At 46.9% G+C, this 21711-nt stretch overlaps 1 protein-coding gene across 1 annotated transcript in view; it reads right to left on the bottom strand.

Annotated features, from left to right (window-relative positions):
- Positions 1–14244, bottom strand: part of CLMP (CXADR like membrane protein) — a 63563-nt gene extending 49319 nt beyond the window's left edge. The window contains exons 1-2 of the mRNA XM_014593759.3: positions 14107–14244; positions 13587–13861 (exon numbers count right to left, since the gene is read on the bottom strand). Coding sequence (XP_014449245.1) covers positions 13587–13614 — 28 coding nt within the window. The 5' untranslated portion in view covers positions 13615–13861; positions 14107–14244. The remainder of the gene's footprint in view (positions 1–13586; positions 13862–14106) is intronic.
- Positions 14245–21711: the final 7467 nt, after the last annotated feature.

The raw sequence follows: 21711 nt of genomic DNA, 5'->3' as shown, positions 1-21711 counted from the left end.
TTCTTGTTCCAGTCAGAACAAAGTCTAATGCACTGAAGTCTGAGAGCTGAACATCCTCAGCACTTCAGCAAGTTAGGGCAGTGGCTTATGGCTCGACTCTTATGCCTTACACCTTTTGTCTTTCTGTCCAGTCGTGCTCGTGCCTTTGAAACCACCACATGCAGGTTGAGGGGAGGAAATGCTAATATATCTAAGTGCCAGGCTCATTAAGACAGTGGATGCGATGCAAGTGCCCACGAGGCCTGATGTAAACACTTACAGGACTTTCTTTGGACTTTCTTTAGGTTCTTTGCATTCCCAACTGATACCCGCACTATGCAGCGTGCATGGCTCCCTGTTCTTTATAGGTGTATATATATTTTTTGCATTACAGTAGCATCCAAGATTCCCAATCTCGGACCTGTCTGCTCTATGTGCTTACAAACACAACATAAAAAACCTGGCCTCTTCTCCAGGGACTTCATTGTGTGCATTTCCATCTGGTGCCACAACCCACCACTTTCTGGTCACATTTACTGCAGGAAAAAAAAACAGTTGCTAAGAAGTTGAGGAAGAAAGTCAATAAAGAAGAGAAATCCCCATTGCTTCCTGATGGCTTTGCTTCCTCATGGGCGTGCATTCAGCACTGTCCCTCACTAGCAGCATATGCCCAGGGTGTTACTAAATAGAAAAATAACTGAGAGTAAGTAATGAGGAAGAACTGTTGTGCAATATGGGATCATTAGCTCCAAAGCAAGTGACCTCGAAGTCCTCAGCTTTCCTCACACCAGACGATTATGGATCTGAAACAGCAAACAGCCGCAGTATTAAAACTCCTGCTATGGCTTTCAGTTTGCTTACTCTGACACACTAATTCTTGGCACTTCTGCAGCCCTGTCCCTATAATAAATCGCAAAGCACTCAAAAACCTGCAATGTGAGCTTCGCTATGGTAATGAATGTGGGTAGGAGAAGCTGAGGCCGACATTTGCAAATATACCTGGTAATTTAAGTGCCCTCAGTGTCTGGGCACTCAACCTGGCATGCTTAGGGCCCAATCTGGCAGTGAAATTCCTTCAGATGAGTTAAGTGGGCTTTGGACCCAGCTTCTAGGATTTTATTTTCAGAGGTGTTGGATATAGGCAATTCAAGCTGGCCACCTGAAAATACAGGCCTTCCAAATTAGCCGGCATTTAAAAAAAAAACAAAAACACAACAAAACCAAGTCCCAAATTACTTAAGACACCCAGTGAGTCAATGCTGTAATGCAAATATCCTGGCTCCCAGCCTCCTGCTTTATCCGTAAGACAATCTCTCCGCTTCCTAAAACTCCCCATTGGAAAAGAAAACAAAGAAAATATCAGGTTACATTAAATGAAGAATTATGGGAGAAACTGCTCACTGCATGGTCATACAAAAGTCCTTTCTAATTCCGAGTGCACACTTGGAAAAAAACAAATCAAAGCTGGGTTTTGCACAATTCAGCCCATACCAGACCAGGTCTATCCGTATCCAGTTCTGTAGCCAGAGCTGAAGTGCTCATTAAAACTACTAGTTCTTTATATTCATGCTGGGCTATTAAGCCAGGCTCCTAGGTTATTAGTGCCAGGCTCCTAGTTCAGGTTATTAGTGCCTATAACTCCTAGGTTATTAGTGCCAGGCTCTCAGGAAAGCAGTTCCTCAGCGTAACACCGATGATGAACATCTGTAACAGAAGCCAGACCTGTGCCAACAGCCACAGAAGCTGATGCCAGGCAAAGACTTTAACACCTGGATAGTTTTTAAGGGCCTTGGACCAGTAATACTGCCAAAGTCACTGATACAGAAATGAATTTTTGAACTTTGATGACAAAAATATCCATGCTGTCTGCTGAATGTGCTCAGCCTGCCAATTAATACTATCTTATCTTTATATATTTAGCAGCACCTTCTATTCTAGAGAGTACTACGGAAAAAGCAAAATAGATAGGATATGGGTACCCTTCCCCACAAACTTAGTCGGAGCCTATAGGAACTCAAATAACCGACTCCTAGATACTGCACATAGTTTCAGTACTAAGTCCAATGCAGTGTGGCTGCAAACAAACCAAATGCTTTGCTACACGTGACAAAGCTGCAGTTTGCCATCCTAAGATTGTTTTGACGCTCTGTAGTCTGAAGTAATGCTATAAAGCAAAGCGATGTGCAGATTAGGCAGCACTCTGGTTTCCATGGGCAAACATATTCTGCTTGATTTTACCAATCTAGCATTACCTGGGGCTGGACTCCACCCTTGCTGTTTAGTGGCAAGTCTCATCTTGCCACAAATCCAGCACAGGTACAACACAGGCACCTGGAACAGCCCAGCTTCACAGCTGGGAGATTAGCTTTGTGACAGTCTGAAAATTGGCCTGTGATGCTCTGAAGCCACTATGGAGTCTAACAGGTCTTCCAGGCCAGGGAAGTGATTACCGTTTCGTGGGCGAGGTACAGACATTTAAGAAGGCGAAGGAGGACTCGATCTAAGTGACGTGGTTTTCTGTAAGCGGTGTAGGTTAGATCGGTAGCTAACAGAATATGCATTTGCCCTTTGGTGTGGGGGGGAAATCTTTGACCAGGTTCCATCATTTTTAAACCGGTCTGGTCTGGGGCAGACCTTGCATGAACCGGTTTGAGCCAAATCAATTGAGTCTGATAGTGCATTCAACCAGGTTTATCTCAAACCAGTTTCAGCCATTTTCAAAGTAGTTTATGTGCACTGGACATCTGTTCTGTTACAGGTTTAAACCAGTTTCTGATCACTTAAACCAGTTTATGTGTAATGTTTGTCCCTGGCCTGTATGCGTGCTGAACTTCTGTTCTGTTACAGTAAAGCTGTTGTTCTGAAGTCAGTATTACTTCCTTTATCTGTCTGGGGAAGCAAAGGCAGGGTAGATGTGCACCTCATAGACTAACTAAATAAGATATACATAGAGCACAAACTTTCATGAACTTGAGCTCACAGCATCTAATGAAGTGAGATTGAGTTTACGAAGGCTCATGCTTTCTATATACATCTTATTTAGTTCATCTATAAGTTGCATATCTTCCGTGCCTTCTGCCTGACTTCAGACTAACATGACTTAACTACCTCTCTCTGGGGAAACAAAGGCATAGACAACAGAATGATTTGCCTAGTGTTACCCAGCAAGTCATTGCCAGAGTCAGAATTGCTCCCTGCTTAGCCTCAGACTGATTGCCACATTTGGGGTGAAGAAGAAATTTTACCCCATGTTCAGATCAGCATGGACTGTGGGGGGTTTTGCCTTCCTCTGCAGGGGGCAGGCCTGGGTCCTCACCTTGGGATCTCAAGTGGATTTTAATGAATGGCAGTGGTAGGACATCGACAGCGGCCTCATCTCCCTGCTTTACCTGTAGCTAGTTAGGGCGCTTCGTATTCTTGACACTTTGAGGTATTGAGTCTGGTAGCTGTGCGACCGAGCAGTTCATGAACTTTTAAGAATAGGTTAGACAGATACTTGTATAGGATGGTTTAGATGATGATGTTCCTGCCTTGGGCAGGGGGTTGGACTACATGACCTTCTGAGGTCCCTTCCAGCCCTGCTTGTCTATGTCTGCGATTCCCAGAGTCTTGCTGCTATTGCTAGATGCACCGAAACTAAGCCTGACTCCAGCTGAACTACGCCACATTTACCCTGGTGTAACAGATATCAGAATCTGGCCCAATGCTTCTCTTCCTGCAGTGGCTTGGTAAACAGTCCTTTGTTCAGAAAAAGCCTGATGCTGGAGAATCTGGCTCCATCTCCCTCTTGTCCCTGAAATTGTGATTGCAAATAATTGGAAGTGTCACTGGAAGTAATCAGAAGTGACAGTCCCTGGGTTATAAGGCTTTTGCTTGAAGTCTAACAATCCCACCCCCCACCCCTGCAAAACAAAACCTACATTTAAACAATGAAGTCACAAAGCAATTTGCCTTCAAGGCAGAAAACCCCGTGAGATTTTCTTTGCCTGAAATAGAAAAAATAGTAATATTGCCTGACTCTGTTTTGGTTTAATAAGGGAGACTCTTCCTGGGATATGAAAGACCTCCTACTCCACTAGATACACATACTCTATGCTTTGTATCCCTGTGCTGATGGGCAGAAGTCATTTCTCTATCAGACATTTCCATAGCCTTTACCAATTTATCTGAGCTCGAAAAGATTGCCTCAGTGGTCTGAGTGGCAAGATTCAGCCAGCACATGCTTCACAGATATTATAAGCAAAGGAAAACCCTACTGATGCTTTAATGAAGGAGCAAGGGGTAAAGGAAGCTGAGTGTCTTTAGTTATTATTTATATTGCTGTAATGCCTCAAGGACCTAACCAAGACTGAGTCACCATAAATCTATATGTGGTACAGACACATAGCAAAGGGCAGTCTTCTGGAACGAAATCGCAGCCTAAAGAGTCAAGGGAAGAAAGCAAGATAAGAGTAGGTGAGAAACCGAGACACAGAGAGAGACTAAATGACTTGCCAAGGTCTATAGCAGAGCTGGGAATGCTACAGACCCCTCTTAAGCCATTGCTCTGATTTGGCCTCCAAAGACAAAGAACATCATTTACCTGCCAGAAAGAGTGTTTGTCAGACATTACCCTGCCCTGCTCTCTCTTTTTCTCTTCCCTGCCCCAAGTCCTACATTGTTCGGCGGTCCTCGGCCCTTCGATCTCAGTAGTACAACTTCTGGGAGCAGCTGCATTTTGAACCCCTGATGCTAAGTCTTGTTTAAAGTGAGGTCTATAGCCTTCCCACTTCCAGGCCAGACCAAGGAAGAGGGATGGGCCAGTGATGCAAGACACTAGCTCAGGGTTGGGCAAAAAATGGCCCGCAGGCCAGATCCAGCCCATTGAATTATTCTATCCAGCCTGTGGCTGCTCCTAGGAAGGACGGTTGTATCTGGCCCGCGGCTGCCCTGCTTTTTGGTGCCTTCCCTGATGCGGAAGCAGCCACTTTCCTCCCTGTTTGTCCCACCTTGTCCTGCCCTGCAGCCCCCAGTATATCTTCAAGGCAGGGGCGCTGAGCTCTGGCCAGGCTTCTGCCCACTGAGGCTGTCTGTGCACCGCTCCAACTCTGCAGCCGTTCATGGACCAGACACCCTGGCCCCAGCAAGTCGAAGCTCACATCAGGGCCTCCTTGCTGGGGAGGAGAGGGTGCAGGGGGAAGAAGGCCAGGAGCCGCAGGTTATCTAGGCTCTGCTGGGCCAGGGCTTGGTAGGGGTGTGGGCACTGCTAACATGGTGCCGCGCTGTATTCCCGTGCACTGCTTCGGGCTGCACCATGTGGGCACAGCTGGAGCAGCTCCTGCTCAACCCCAAGTCCTTGGTGCATGGCTGGGCTGGTGTCGCGCTGTATTCCTGTGCATCACTTCAGGTCAAGTGGGTGCAGCTGGCACAGCTCCCGCCTTACCCGACACCTTGCCAGGGACTCAGGGACAGTGAGGGGGTGCAGGGAGAAGGGGGCCAGAAGCCTCATGTCAGGTGCCCTTCTCTCAGATACAGATGATCACTCTGCAAACATATAGTTGATAGGAAAGGACTGTACAGTCTCTCTACATGTAGAGCAAAGCCACTAAGAGAGTCAAAACACGAGCTTAGATTTCAGTTTCTGTGAAATGGTGTCTTGACGGCACAAACAATTTGGTGTCATGCTATGAGCTGGAGTTTCTCAGGGGAGGGAATGGGTGTCTGCATTACAAAACTCTCACATTTATTTGTGGACGCTTGTCAGGAGGGAAGGACTGATGCAGATCTCACCTCTGACTCTTAGAAATCATCTCTCCAGATAGGAGGTGAGGCAGAGCTACAGAAAAAGGCTTCTGTTGGCTGTTGTAACAGTCTCCATACATTTACTGGGTGGACTTTTACAGCTTCAGCTGTGTGCAGCTGCTCGTGCCATCACTCCTCCTTTAACTGTGCCTGGCCTGCCTGGAGGGGCGCACTCTCGGGAAGTCAGCCTTTCTGCACAAGGAACATGCACGCCCACAAAAATTTCCTCTGAACTTTCCCTGCCATCGGCGATTTAACTGAATTCTTGCCTTTGTACCTAGCAAACTGCAGGGACAAGTCAGCAGCAATCACGAACAGTGATGTGTGCCCCACATTCATTTTCCAAACATAAAAATGAGGGTGTGGCGGACAGAAAGTCACTCATCCAAAAAACACACCCTTTAATGTGTGCTGAATTTTGTAGGAGATTGACAGATTCTAGCTTTGCTGGTGAAGAAGATTTGCTTTTAGGAAGCAGGCCCACCCATCTTTGAGGGGAGGGCAGGAGATGAAGGAGCCCAAGAGGCCTTCAGGCCAGAACTTGTTCAATGCTCCTTTCCTGTTATATTTACCACTGTCAATGCTCTTTACAAATATCTGCCCATCTAACAACCCCTTGAGACAAAAGGAGGAGTTTCCCTCATTTTTCACATGAGCGACTGGCACAAAAAGCTTGACAGTGGTTTCACTGGCAATATGCAGAGGCACCTGCTCATCGTGCTGACCACTGCTATTTTGCATTTCCCCACCTGGACGTCAGTATATCCACCTCCTGTATCTAGCCTTATATTGAGACTGTGAGCTTTTTGGAATAGGGACAGTCTGTCCTGTGTTTGTACAGCACCTCGCACAACAAGGTCTTGGGTCACGAATAGGGTCAGTAAGCATTACCATAACGGGAATGGAGTAACTTGGCTAAGTGGAGTTACTGTTAAAGCTTGACCCAGAACTACTAGTCCTGAGCTGTTACTGCTAGAAGTCTGCTGGTTTGCTGCTCCCACCCTGTGCTTCACTATTGGGGTAGAGGGTTGGAAGCGGAGGAGATTTCACCAGCGGTGAATTAGACAAAAAGACGGCATCCTCCTTCTTTGGCTAACTCCTGTTTCCACTGTCAGCCAGAAGACTCTGGTGAAGTTTTTCAACTTACGCCTTGTGCATTATTTGTGCTTCATGACATTACCTTTCCTGCTTCCTCCGCCTTCTGAGTATTTATTCATAGCCCTTAATGACCAGATTTCTCCACAACGTCTCTGCTGTACTTCCTTTGTAAACTAACAATTTGCTAAAAACAGATGAAGAAACAATCTGAAACATAGCCATGTCCTAAGAGACAAATGGGTATATTTTTACAGAATGCTTCTACTCTTTACCATACATTCCCTCGCACGCTGGGCACACAGTCATGTTACACACAGGTTTGCATTCACACAATCACCCAGTTGCCTGCATGCACAGAATGCATGTTGTGTGTCTAATTGCATGCATATGTGGTAACTGCTGTCTCAGCACCAAAGCAATTGCTGTGGGCACATTCAGAATTAAAAGCAGAAGCTTGAATTAAAAGGTCTGTATCCATGGCTGCAACAGACTTGTATCCCATTGGGATCAGGTACAGGAGGGGACTTAAACACACTCAGAGTAGGTTTTATACATATACAATCACAATCATGCACCCTTCTGCAAGAACCGCACTTTGCAGTCATTACTCATGCACATTTCCATTTAACTTCAAAATTTCCTGCCAGCGCGCGCGCACACACACACACACACACACACACACACACACACACACACGCTCTCCTAGGTGACTGTTGACATTATTTTTCAGCCGCACATCCCAAATTGCCATTCTCTCCCTGATCCTCACAGAGCCTTGCATTTGCCTCAAGGTAAACAGGGGTATGTGCTGTGTCCTGAGGACAAGCAGACTGACATCTTTAAGAGCCAGCTGTGCAATGGTGACATTTCTGGGAAGCTATCCTGCAGTTTCACAAGGCTTCTTTCTAAACCGGGCCAAAACACCCCACAAACAGACCGCAAATTATACAAAGGACACATCAAGCAAGGCCCTGTGTAGGGCTGATAGATAAACACCAATGGTTTTTCATGGGAAATGTAGAAAAAAACATGGTTTTTTTACTTTTTTAATGTCCCACAATTTCTTTTTAGATTTAAGTGTTTCAGAGCCTCTATACCTTTTCCAATAGTAAAATGGAGAATGCAAAAAAAAGAAAAAGGGAAAAAAAAAAGGAAGAGCCAGAGCCTTGAGAAGGACAAAAAACCCACTTCAAACCAGTTTAAAAATATTGTTGAAAAACCTGACACATTCCATACAAAGCAAACATTTTGGTTTGGGAAGAAGAAGGCCAAATTTTGTTAAATGTTTTGGAGGCAAGGTTTTGGACCAGCTCTCATCTGTCCAGAAGTGGTCACCAACTCAGCATCCTCAGCAGTGATGAGGGTGCCTTCTGAAAAGCACTACAGTATTTGAAACAACACGAGTATGGGATTTTCACGTTCTGTCTGAAACCTGGCATCTCCCCTAGCACAACAGGCTGGAATAACCTACTAGCTCACCACTGCCAGAGGAGCGCTTTACCCAGCACTACTGCCTAGAGCACATGGATTTTCCTTTTAAGTCTCCCAGCCAAATTGTGACCCTAGCCTGACTTCCGCTTGCAAGAATCACAACCCTGGGATGGTACAGCCTCAAGCATTTGCTCTTGGATATAGAACAAATCCTAATTTATCACAGGGAGAAGCAAAGCCTCCGGCTTTCATGTAGAGGGAGAAAAGTTAAAAGAAACTCTAGGCTTTTTTGTTTTTTTAATGTAGAACAACTGGTGATTTTGTCATTCAGAACCTAGAGACTAGCTGACAGGAGGGCTAGAGACATGGAGGATGGATGGATGGATTCAATACATCCAGAGAACAGATTGCAACTATTCCACGTCCTGTTTTGGTTTGGTTTGGCAGTATCACGCCAGATTGTTGGCTGGCATAAACTAGCATAGCTTTGCCAAAAAAAATCAAGGGACGCTCCCGAGTTATATCAGCTGAGAATCTGGCACAATAGTTATGCGACTCCCGAGCACCCCAGCAGTCTTTCCTGCCCAGAGCAGGGGAGCTGGACCTGATGATCATCTCACAGGCCCGAATGACGCCCAAAACTTCTGTGAATGTATTATTTAGAAACTGAGATGCCAATACCAGTCAAGGCGTGATCAGGATGGATTCAGGGGGTATTGGGATTCCTTAGTACCCAGCCCCCCGCCTTTGCAGTGAATTAATTTACAGGCTGATCCTGCTGCCATTAAGATCAATGACAAACCTCCCAATAACCTCACTAAGAGCGGGCTCGTGATCTTTTTTGATAGCGGCTGTCAAGCTTGCCAGTGCTGAATGCCTCAGAGAAGCCGTCCTTTTATACCAGAAGACACTGGCACCTTAGCAAGTACGTAGGAAGCCGTACATCATCTGTCAGGCCCTATCACTCCACTTGGACACAGCTGAGTTCTTGCAACTGGCAGCCCAGGGAGATTATCAGAGTCTTGGGCCCTGGGGACAGCATTGAAAAGCTCTCTTGATCTCAGGTTTCAGAGGGCAGAGCTCTGCACAGCCCTGTGCAATGGGCAAAATACCTGAAAATCCCCTTCTTTGCCATCCATTGTCAGTTTGTGGTGTTATTTGCCTCCCAGGGAAGAGGTGAGATCTTGCGTCAAGACGACCCACCTGAGAATTCCTCCGAGTTTTACCTCTATTGTTTTCTTCATTCAATTAAAAGACAGAAGTTCTATTTTTTGCAAATATTTTTCAGGGTTTCATCATAAAGCCACAAATCGGTTCTACAGGGGAAATTTGGAGGGCTGAAAACTGAAACAGAAAATGTTTGAGGGCTGTTGGGAGGTGTTCAATAGAAACATAAAAAATGCTTAAGATGTTGATGCAAATAGATTTCCTGGCAGAAACTATGTTCCTAATGAGAAGAAAAATCATTTCTTGGCCAAGCCCTAGATTAAGAAACACACATCAAACCCTTCATTAGCAAGAATTCCTTGCACAACCGTAAATTAATTGCTTCTCTGCTCTTCACCAGCCTGCCTAACCAACAGAGAGAAATAGCCTCTAGGGATTCATTTCCCCTAGGGAAGAGAGGCCAATTTAGCCCTGACATCGCTAAGTTTTATTCAATTTGGATTAATGTAGTGGCAGTCATTTATACTGGACCAGAATTTGGTTCACAGCATGGTCCAATGTTGCTCCTACACGATGGTCAAAGAGGTGATTTTTCCAAATGAGATCACATTTCACTGGTTGTGGAAATGGCTGGAGAATGGAAACCCATTTTCTACTGAAATGTTAAATTTTCCAACCAGCTTATTGTTTCTGCTTCTGTGATGTCTTTACATCCTAGAAGCAGCACACAATGCCTTTATATGCTTAATACCTTGTGAAGTCTTATTCACCTTTCATTAACCGAAGCTAAAGTAAGTCTATTGATGTCAGTGGGGTTCACCCCAGTGTGAAGCTAATGTGAATATTTTTTTTGAATAGAAAGACAACCAAAAAAATTATTTTTTCTTGTTTTCGTTCAAATAATTTTGGGGGTTTTCACTAAAAAAGGCAAACACCTAAAAACTGTAAGCATCTATACTTGGGCATACTCATTTTTAACCACTAAAAATGCATAGTCAATCAGCTAAGGAAATCTTTGCTTTGACTAAAATATTTGCTCAGCTGGATGATTTTTTTTCCCCCAGTTTTGTTGTTGTCAAAAAGCTAAATACAAGAACGGTTTCCAAATTATTCACACTGAAAAATGTACATTATCACAGAAATTTCCATTTTTTTCAGAGTGATTTTTCCAGAAAGAAAAAGGTAATCAGTTCTCAAGTGGCATCACACCAATGTACATGTGCACACAGAGGTGTTGCTCCTCTCCCCTTTCTGCTCCTTCACCCACTCTGAGCTGCATGCCCTTACTTGCGCTCTTCCCCATGCTTGAAAAGTCCCTCCATGCTTGTCTGTACAGTAACCAAACTTCCTTCTTTAAATCATCCCTTAGAAATAATTTGTTCCAGGAGCCTCCCCACACATTGACTTCTTCTTACTCTCCCCCAGTGTGCAAAATTTGAGGAAAGGACTATCCTTTATCCTGCCTATAAAGCAAAAGTGTGCACTGGCAACTCTAGTTAGCAGTAATGAAAAACCAAGCTTCACTTCCCTTCGCTATCTGCTCTCAGGCCTTGCCACTGCTTTTCAGATGCTTCTCCAAAAACTATTCGTTTGGCTTGAACAGCAAGAAGAGAAAGGGTGTCACTAGCGCTTTTGCAATATAGTTGAGGGTGGACTGATTGTTTAGACTTTTTTTTAAAACAAGCAAATGATGCTTTCCTCTTCTCCTGAGGTCACCCTCATACAGTTAGACCCAAGAGCACAAGCCACAATCCCTTCATTTTTTTTCCCCTTGAAACATACTTTTAGTGAATTTAGTGTGGATGAATAAGACCAGGCTCAGAGAACCCAGAGACTGCAGCCCTCCCTCCATCTACGGCCCTGCAGGAATGCAGGAAGAGGTGAAGGACAATCTTGTGGCTAAAAGTACTGGACAGAGTCAAGAGACCGATTCCCAGCTTTGCTGCAGTCTTGAAGAAACCTCTTAATTGACTGTCTGCCAGGATGGGGATAATGATGTGACAAAGGGCCGTACAGCTTGCTTCATTCATGACATTTTAGCTTGTAAACCGCAGGGACCATCTCTCACTCTGGGGCTGTTGAGTGCCTAGCGCGATGGGGTCTCCAGAGCCCACTGGAATGCAAATAATGATTTATAAAGCTCTTGGGGACTCTTGGGCGAGAGTTGTTACAGCAATGCTAGGACATAGTGCTCTGCTCATCTGGGGCAAGAGCTTTGTTCAGTCTCTCTGATAAAGCACAGCGTTTTTGAGAAGACTCAGCAGTCTGAGTGGGGAATCACAGCTCCCCCTCTCCTTTTCCTCCCCTACTTTCCTCCCCCTTGCCCTGTGCTAGAGTAAGCAGCACTCCCCGCATGTCCCCTGCTGCCGTGGCTGGCTCCCACTGCCATTTGAATCTGCTTGGCTGGTGACAGCATGCAAGCAGCGGGCTATAGTAAGAGCATAGCAGCAGTTTTGCACTGTGGACTCAGCATGGCCCTCCTAAGACTTTAGCACCTATCCCCGCGGCCTGGAGAAGACCATGCACTGCCTGAGTCTCTCAGGCCCCCCCAAACTGCCAAGACACAAGGACCTAGTGCCAAGGGGCTGAGCAGCTTGCACTTCTGCTGCAGACTTTTCAGCGTGGCTGAGCTGCCTGGCCTTCCAGCTCATGTGCCCCAAAGGAAACCCAGCACTAAGAGCCACTCCAGTGGCAAAGACCTTTATTCTCAAGCACTTTGTACAGCAATTGACTGTGGTAGCATGGGTAAATGCATGGGGTACAGCAGGCTGGATAATCACTGTACTGATGCTCCCGTGCCTCTTACAACTCGACCTCAAATTCTGCGCTGTGGACCTGTGTGAGCCTCACAAGACAGGCCCGTGCCCTCCAGCATCTCTCCTGCTCTCCTGCCTCCACGATCCCATGGCAGGTTTCGGACCTGCCTCCCTCCTGTCCACCACCCCGCTCTGAGTCACTAGCCCCACCACGCTCTGCCCAGGAGGAGACCTTGGCATCACTCACACCTGTCCCCAGGCGCTTCGGGAGGGACCCAGGCACCACAGCCCATGCATGGCCCTGATGCGAGATCTCACAGAGCCATCTGCCTGCCAGAGCGATCTGGCAAGTGGACCGGAGGGCGAGGTTCGCTCGCAGCGTGGCCGAGCCCCGGGAGATCCAGGCACTGCCTCACGGGTAAGCCTCCTCGGGGGCTGCAGGACTGCAGATCCCTTACTCCAGAGGCCTCATCTTTAATAAGCACAAATCCATTCATTCTTCTCTCTCAATCTAAACCCTTATCTTCTTTTTTTTTTAATCTTCTGCCTCTCTTTCCCTTCCACACCTCCTCATACTTTCTTCTCTTACCCTTTCATCTCTCCACTTTTGCTATTCTGTGTCCTCCCCTCTCCTGCAACCCACTCCTTTTTCACTTCATTTTCCTCTTCTATCCTTCAGCCACTTCTTTTCCCTTCCCCCTTTCTCCATCCCTCTTTCCTTTGTCTCTTACTTTCTGCCCTCTATTATTTCCTCTTTTCTCCTCTCCACATTTCACTACCTTCCTCTCCTCCATTCCTCTTTCCCCCTTTTCTATTCCTTTCTCCTGCAGCTCCCTCCCCCTTGCACTTGAACACATCTGTTTCTAATCTGAGTTGTCTACAGCTTCTATTGGAAACAATAAGTTCTTTTTTTAAACAAAAAAAGAGCTGAAATTAAAAATTCCTGGCCAAAAAAAAAATATATATATATATATATTAATTTAAGCAACTGTGACCAACTCCTGGCAACAAAGATACTTTGTTCACCTTTATTTTGCCAAAATGGTTCACGCCCCTGGAGACTTCACCGCTCATAACTGCTGGATCTTAGGGGGGGGAGAGCCCAAAACAAGAAGAGTTTCTCTCCTATGGCTGAGGTTTGAACAACATGTTTTAAAAGCAGGAGAAATTAGTCTTAAAAATTCTTCTGTTCTCTAACCTGGCAATAATTAAATCAACCACAAAAAATAAAGGAAAACTAAACCAGACCAACTCTGAGCACAGACAAGTTTTTTCTTTCCAAGCGTCTCTCCTTTGCTAGTCACTGTTGCATTCGCTGTTGCCCAGAGAAAACAAGAGTAACTTTGATTTTCGAAAAAAAGTGAGCACACTCACCTAGAAAGAGGATGGAAAGTGCAGACATGCCGCTTCAGGAGAGAGAGAGATTTTTCCTCCCTTTTTTCGTCCTTTCTCCCAGGAATGGCAGGCAGACCTGCACAGCATTCAAAGGAACGCCTCTGGAATGCACTGAGCGTAATTGCATCCATGCGCCAGAAAAATAACCAACTTTGCTCTTTCTTCCCTTTTGTTATTCATCTCCTTTCCAGTTTCCACGCAGATTCAATAGGAGCTTTTTAGATCTCTGTCGGATCGTTCAGGCCTTTTCATCCCTGGAAAAGAAAAAAAAAAAAAAGGCAGTGCAGTGGGGAGTTCACATCTATGGCAGCATGGAACAATTTTGCATGTCTGTAAAGAAAAGGAGAGAAGAGGAGGGAAAAAAAAAATGCACTGTGCACAATGTTAACCACATGGCTGCTTCCCAGAACAGCCCCTCCCTACCATCAACTGGGATTAGCAGCAAAAACCAGTCATGTGGGTGATATGTTACTTACTCCTGGCAATAATACATCTTTACCTTCTAAGGGGGAAGAACGGGAATCTTCTGAGTGTCAAGATAGAAAAGTTTGGAGGCAGGAAAGCTTCAGCATGGGAGGGGGAAGTCCATCCTCATCATTCAGGGATAAGAAACACAGACTGTCTTGGAAAGAATACACACACTAGATAAATAGTCAGCTTCCCGCATATATACAGGCTTTGCTGTCATGTGGAGAAGGGGAGCTGCAGAATGTAGCTTTGCTACAGGGTGCTCCCAGCTTGTGTTTCTCTTCTTGAGATCAAAAGGCTAATTCCAGCGGAGGAAGAAGAGAAAAGCACCGGAGGGAAAACAGAGCCATGGGTGAACGCCTTCCCTGCTCTGAGGACTACAGAGGGCAGGACAGAAGGGGTAATAACTGCAGTTGGGGTATGTTTGCAGTGCAGTTACAGCTGAGTGCTGCCCACCTAGAGAGTTGGCTCAGACCCTGTGGCTGGTGAAGCACAGGGCCCCACCTGAACCAGCTTCTCCCGAGGTTTATTCACCTTCTCAGGTGGTTTCACAGCCTGTTCTGGGCTCCAGGCTACTCTCCCCACATTGCTTTCGGGATCTAAATAGCTAGATTCATGGTGGCTTGGGCTGCAATGACTGCTGCTGATCTGCTGACTTTAGTGGGGCTCCATGTGGGAACATGGATCTGCCTTTTTTGTTTCAAGTCAAATCAGCCAGATCAAATCCAAATCTCTAGGACAGTCCAGAACCATAAGTGACCCTGCATCCAGCAAATATCCTCCACCCCACCTGGGACATCAGATGTTTCCAAATCCTTTGGCAGGCATCCTACTTGCAGGCCCAGGCCTGGAGGCTTGGGGTTCGGATGCCCCCAAATTTTGCTCACCCTCGGCCATACGGCTGCAGGAGCAAGCTGGGGAGGAGTCTGCCATTTCCATAAAGTGGGCATAAAACTACATTACCCCTGCGGGCACTACCCCATGCCAGGAAACCTGTTATCCTCAGGTGCAACTAGGACACCGTCTTGGTGGTCACGGTGTTTCCCCTGCCAGGTATGGGTTTGCCTCTGAATCTACCTGAGGGACCAGATCTTTAAGAGGAGAACAAATAGAGACATGGTAAGGATGAAGGCCATGCAATCCAGGTATGTAGTTAGCCATTGCCATGGCACCTGAATGCCTAGAGTGGGAGAGAGATTAAAAACTTAAAAAGGTTTTCTCCCTTGTTGCCTGCATTTAAATTACCATCTCTAGTAGGGGCCAATGTCCTTGGTAGTTGAGGCTCTGTTTCACCAATGCTGCAGCCAGGCTTTTATTCATGTGGTAAAGCTACACTTCAGTAACAATGCCTGAAAGCAGACAGTGAAAGAAGAGTGATGTGCTAGGTACTCCCCCATTCATTTTCCCCCAAGCCAGCATTCAGTCTCCACTGATCTGCTAGAATGGGAAAATGCCTAAAGACTGGAAACAAAGCTCCTTCCTTGTTCCAGCAATACCAATACCTGGCCCTTCCATGCACAGATTCTCCATTCCTCCCCATGAGTGTTGGGTCTTCCCTGCCACCTAGCTACAGAAAAAGGGAAGAGGGTCTCCCTAGTCCCCTCACCCCTTCTTCCCCCTCCCTTCTCTGCTTTACCTTTTGTCTTTCTTATCTTTACCTATTTACATTTTCACTGACATCCTACCACGGCTTTCAGCTTCTCTCATTCCTTGGAGTCTCAGACCACCAGAGACTCTCCATGCCTGACGAAGGGTGACTGCGACCGAAAGGCGACCGAAAGCTAGCTAAGAACTTTTTTCCAACTACTCAGTCAGTCTAATAAAAGATATAGCCTTGCCTGAAACCAGGAGACACCATGGAACGCAAGTCCAGGCATCTCAACATATGGGTTTTGGGTCAAGATCTCAAAAGTGCCTAAGGACTGATGCGCCAAAGACTCATTGGAAAAGGTGGCTAAAGTGAGGACCACAGTGGAGTCCAGAAGTGACCGTAGTGTGACAGCCTGCAAAACCAAGCTGAGAAGCAGGGTAAATTAGGGCTGGTCCCAGGACTAGTCTACAGCTAGCTTGGATGTCCTGCATTACACAGTGATATGGCCATCACTGCTGTGACTGCAGCATAGATGTGTGCTCTGCAGACAAAGCTGTCTGCAGAGCCCCGTAAGCGCTTTCAAAAATGGTACTCTGTCTTTGCTGGAAGGTATCTGCTGTGGTTGCCATACAAAGCTTTTTAGTGCTGGACTGAGAGCAGGTGGATGTTAATCACCATTGCACACACAAAAAAGCTATGAAAATGGTGTTTACATGTGTGCATGTGACCCACAGCTCCCATTTGCAGCACCTTTGATGCATATGGTGTATTTACACTGCAGCCAGAGAGGCTATTGCAGCCCAAGCAAGCTAGTTTTAAACTAACTAGCTTAGATATTACTAATAATAGTGTAAGCAAGGCAGCACAGAGCTCAGCACATTAACTGGGGGGCATAGGTAAAACTGAGGCAATTAGCTTGCTTTGAGCTCCTTACTACCCTGGCTATCCTGCTATTGTTGCCAAACTAATTAGTATAAAGCGAGATTGCAGCTCATGTTGGCAGACGCAGTCACAGACATACACAAATAGAAACTGCTTTTATCACCACTGTGATGTAGTCATCTGTGTCGAATGCCGATGCTGCTTCACACTGCACAGCACAAAATTGAGGGAAAATATGGGGAAAAGCACCAGGTAAATGTTGCTCTTCAGAAAGTGCCATCAATTTACATGATGCATGAGACAAAGAATAGGTGGACACAGTTAAGATGTTGGCATCCTTCTCCAGACCTGGGAGGTTGATTGCCTTACTTGGTCGCAAAGTTCCTTTGCGATTTTGGCCAAGTCATTTAGTCTTATCTGTAAAAATGGGCAAGATCAGTGATAGTGGGTATCAGGTTTATAAATACAATGAAAATTGTCAGGTTTGTAAGCCCCTTCAGACGGATTGTTGGTTCTGTATTTGTACATGGTGTAACCGGAGGGAGGTCAGAGTTGCCGTGCACTCCCCTGTCGCCTCCCTTACCGTGTCTTGTTGCCGACTGGCACCCTCCGATTCTCACTGGCCACGACTTTGATCTTCTATATCTATATATATTATAGGGAGGCTGCCTTTCGCCTTCTGGTACACGGTCATCCTGTTATCTTTGTCCTCTAGCCTTATGGGCTATGCGTGGCTCTTACCACCCCAATACCACACCCCAAGCCTCGCAGATGTCATTGATGTTATTCTGTCCCTCTTTCTCTCTCCGTGCCCACTCTCCGGGGCGCTCTCTCTCTCTCTCTCAGTACAGCCGCCCTTCTCTCCGGGGCTCTCTCTATAATGCTGCCTCGTCTCAGGATCTTCTCAATGATGCACTAGGGCTTCTCTGCAATGCTGCCCTTCTCTGGGCTGGGGTCTATGCACCCCGAATGCTGCACCCTTACTGGTGCTGGGGTCCCCACTCTACTGTGAGTCCCCTATGAGGCCTCCTCCATCCCTTAATAGCCTCTCCCAAACCACTGGTGTAACAAAATAGTTACACAAACACAAGCCTCTTGGCTATAACCTAAACAGAAGCCGCCTGGCCATAACAACGTTGAGTCCTACCAGGGATCCTCCCTCTCTCTGCAGTATAAGATGCAGCTCCTAACTCAGGCCTCTCCTTTGTAACATGGCTAGGAGCTCCCTCTTCTTTGGCTGCTGGTAGCAAACTGCCTCCTGGCCCCCTGCCTGGGATTTATATAGGAGCCAGGCCCTGCCCCTTCTCGTCAGCTGGCTAGGCAGGTGCGGGTCATTAGCTCCCCCTAGTTGCCCCAGTAGCCGGCACCTGAGGAGTCTTCCCGGCTCTCCCAGCGGCAGGCACCTTAGTGCCCTGCTACGCATGGGTTATGGTCCATGACTCATGGTTTCTTAAGTTGTATCACAATACAAATGATAAATAAGCGCCTTAATTATTACATCAGTTTTCAGGCATACCAGAGAAATCCAGGGCAGCCTAAGGGTCAAAAGGGGAGCACATAAAAAGTGGAAACAGGGTGAGATCACTAAAGATGAATATACCTCCTCTGCTCGTGCTTGTAGGGAGGCAGTTAGGCGGGCCAAAGCTACCATGGAGCTGAGGATGGCAACCCAAGTAAAGGACAACAAGAAATTGTTTTTTAGATATATAGGGAGTAAAAGGAAGGCCCAGGGAGGAATAGGACCCCTGCTAAATGGGCAGAAGCAATTGGTGACGGACAGGGGGGACAAGGCTGAACTCCTCAATGAGTTCTTTGCCTCAGTGTTCCTAAGCGAGGGGCAGGACAAGTCTCTCACTGGGGTTGTAGAGAGGCAGCAGCAAGGCGCCAGACTTCCATGCGTAGATCCTGAGGTGGTGCAGAGTCACTTGGAAAAACCGGATGCCTTTAAATCGGCAGGCCCGGATGAGCTCCATCCGAGGGTGCTGAAGGCACTGGCCGACGTCATTGCAGAGCCACTGGCGGGAATATTCGAATGCTCGTGGTGCACGGGCCAAGTCCCAGAGGACTGGAAAAGGGCTAACGTGGTCCCCATTTTCAAAAAGGGAAGGAAGGAGGACCCGGGCAACTATAGGCCGGTCAGTCTCACCTCCATCCTTGGTAAAGTATTTGAAAAAATTATCAAGGCTCACATTTGTGAGAGCCCGGCAGGACAAATTATGCTGAGGGGAAACCAGCATGGGTTTGCGGCGGGCAGATCGTGCCTGACCAATCTAGTCTCTTTCTATGACCAGGTTACGAAACGCCTGGACACAGGAGGAGGGGTGGATGTCGTATACTTGGACTTCAGGAAGGCCTTCGATACGGTATCCCACCCAATACTGGTGAACAAGTTAAGAGGCTGTGATGTGGATGACTGCACAGTCCGGTGGGTGGCGAATTGGCTAGAGGGTCGCACCCAAAGAGTCGTGGTAGATGGGTCGGTCTCGACCTGGAAGGGTGTGGGCAGTGGGGTCCCGCAGGGTTCGGTCCTTGGACCGATACTCTTTAATGTCTTCATCAGCGACTTGGACGTGGGAGTGAAATGTACTCTGTCCAAGTTTGCAGATGACACAAAGCTATGGGGAGAAGTGGACACGCCGGAGGGCAGGGAACAGCTGCAGGCAGACCTGGACAGGTTGGACAAGTGGGCAGAAAACAACAGAATGCAGTTCAACAAGGAGAAATGCAAAGTGCTGCACCTAGGGAGGAAAAATGTCCAGCACACCTACAGCCTAGGGAATGACCTGCTGGGTGGCACGGAGGTGGAAAGGGATCTTGGAGTCCTAGTGGACTCCAAGTTGAACATGAGCCGGCAGTGTGACGAAGCCATCAGAAAAGCCAATGGCACTTTATCGTGCATCAGCAGATGCATGACAAATAGGTCCAGGGAGGTGATACTTCCCCTCTATAGGGCGTTGGTCAGACCGCAGTTGGAGTACTGCGTGCAATTCTGGGCGCCACACTTCAAGAAGGATGCGGATAACCTGGAGAGGGTACAGCGAAGGGCAACTCGTATGGTCAAGGGCCTGCAGACCAAGCCCTATGAGGAAAGACTAGAGAAACTGGACCTTTTCAGCCTCCGCAAGAGAAGGTTGAGAGGCGACCTTGTGGCTGCCTATAAGTTCATCACGGGGGCACAGAAGGGAATTGGTGAGGATTTATTCACCAAGGCGCCCCCGGGGGTTACAAGAAACAATGGCCACAAGCTAGCAGAGAGCAGATTTAGATTGGACATTAGGAAGAACTTCTTCACAGTTCGAGTGGCCAAGGTCTGGAACGGGCTCCCAAGGGAGGTGGTGCTCTCCCCTACCCTGGGGGTCTTCAAGAGGAGGTTAGATGAGCATCTAGCTGGGGTCATCTAGACCCAGCACTCTTTCCTGCTTATGCAGGGGGTCGGACTTGATGATCTATTGAGGTCCCTTCCGACCCTAACATCTATGAATCTATACCCACCAGAAAAAAAAACGGGGGCTACTTATTTTCACTAAATCATCCTACATTGCTATTCTGTGAACTGAGTCTGGGGCAGAACTGGGGCTTTCTGGCCCAAGAAAGAATGAAAGATTTCCTTTTTTTAAAGAAAAATAAAATGCAGAATTTATACTAAAAGGCAAGAAACTATTTCCATTGATTGTTCTCTCTAAGTTCAGGTCATATCGGGTTGTGCTTTGCCCTTTGAGTTCAGACTGGAAATCCCATGTCTAGCTGCCTCTTCCTTGTCCAGCTGCCCATAGGATGTGGGATCAAAGATGCAGAGTCAAATACAGTTCAATAAATAATTCAGGGTATAGCTACACAGCAAAATGAGGGGCAACTACAGCCCGCGCTAGCCAGATAAACAATTGCAGGGAAAACTTGGCAGCAGGGGTTTTAGCATGTTTTAGCAACCAAATACAAACTCTCCAGGGACCTTCATAAACATCCTAGCTGGTATGGTGCCCAAACCAGTGCTGCTGCTTGTTACCCCTGCTGACTATGATCATACCTTCATTTTGCCATATAGACATACCCTCAAAGGCATGTTTTTTGGCTCCTCTGCCAATTGTCGCTTGGCTCAGGGATGTTTCAGGGCATAAGGAGCTTTTTGGCCTCTCTATCATTTGTTTAGATCCAGACCAGCTCAGGGCTCACTGGAAGTCACTAGCATGTGGGAACTATTCAATGGCTTCTTAAAATGAGCAGGAGTCTGGGCCCAGTTCCTAGTGTACACCTATGGCATTTTTGGAGGACTAGGACCTGTAGGACCAGTTTTCTTATGAACCTCCCAGTCCCAAAAGTTGGTCCAATCAGGACAGAGATGTGGTACATCTTTTAAGTGGGGATGTGTGATGTTTGTCTTGCTGCTATTGATGCTGGAGCTGTCCTTTGGGACAAAGGGCAGACAAAACCCCCAGACCAGACTCCCTCCACTCCCTTTCCCCTCCTCTCATTCTGAAAACAACTCGGAGGCTGGCAAGCGGCACAGACACAAGTTACAGAAGACACCCTGTTTTGAAACATCTGAACCCTCATAGATTTCGTAGACATTAGGGCTGGAAGGGACCTTGCAAGATCATCGGGTCCGGTCCCTCTGCCCCTCAGCTGGGGGCAAATGATCCCAACAAGATAGGTATCCAAATGTTTCTTAAAACTGTCCAGAGTAGGTGCTTGCACCACTTCTTGGGGGAGTCTACTCCAGGCCCTGGGGACTCAGATGGTAAAGTTTTTCCTTATGTCCAGCCTCAAATGGTCTTCTAGGAGTTTGTGACCATTGGACCTTGTCTTCCCTTGGGGTGCCCTGGTGAACAGATATTCATGCAATGAGGGTTTAGATTTTTGCCTGAGCAGCCATTTTTAAGTGGTCTGCAGCCATGCACTTGTGTTTGGTCACGGCTAGAGACTGCTTTCTGTGGCCAGATCAGGAGCAAATTGTCACTTCTGTCCGCGCACAAAGGTTTGACGTCTTTACAGCCATTTGGTCATCACAAAAAAGAAGACGCTGGGGAAAACAAAGCCCTTAAATATATCCATTCTGGTTCTTCAAGGATTCTTCACTATGACACAAGCTTTATAAATATTTGTTGCAGGACAGAAAATGTGCTGGATGGGAAATGTAGCCACCTTGCCCTTAACGGGAGCAGAACT

The sequence above is a fragment of the Alligator mississippiensis genome, chromosome 16 (assembly GCF_030867095.1).
Source record: "Alligator mississippiensis isolate rAllMis1 chromosome 16, rAllMis1, whole genome shotgun sequence".
Classification (NCBI taxonomy): domain Eukaryota; kingdom Metazoa; phylum Chordata; order Crocodylia; family Alligatoridae; genus Alligator; species Alligator mississippiensis.
The sequence above is the reverse complement of the archived record's forward strand: the minus strand, read 5'-3'. Positions and strand labels throughout refer to the sequence as shown.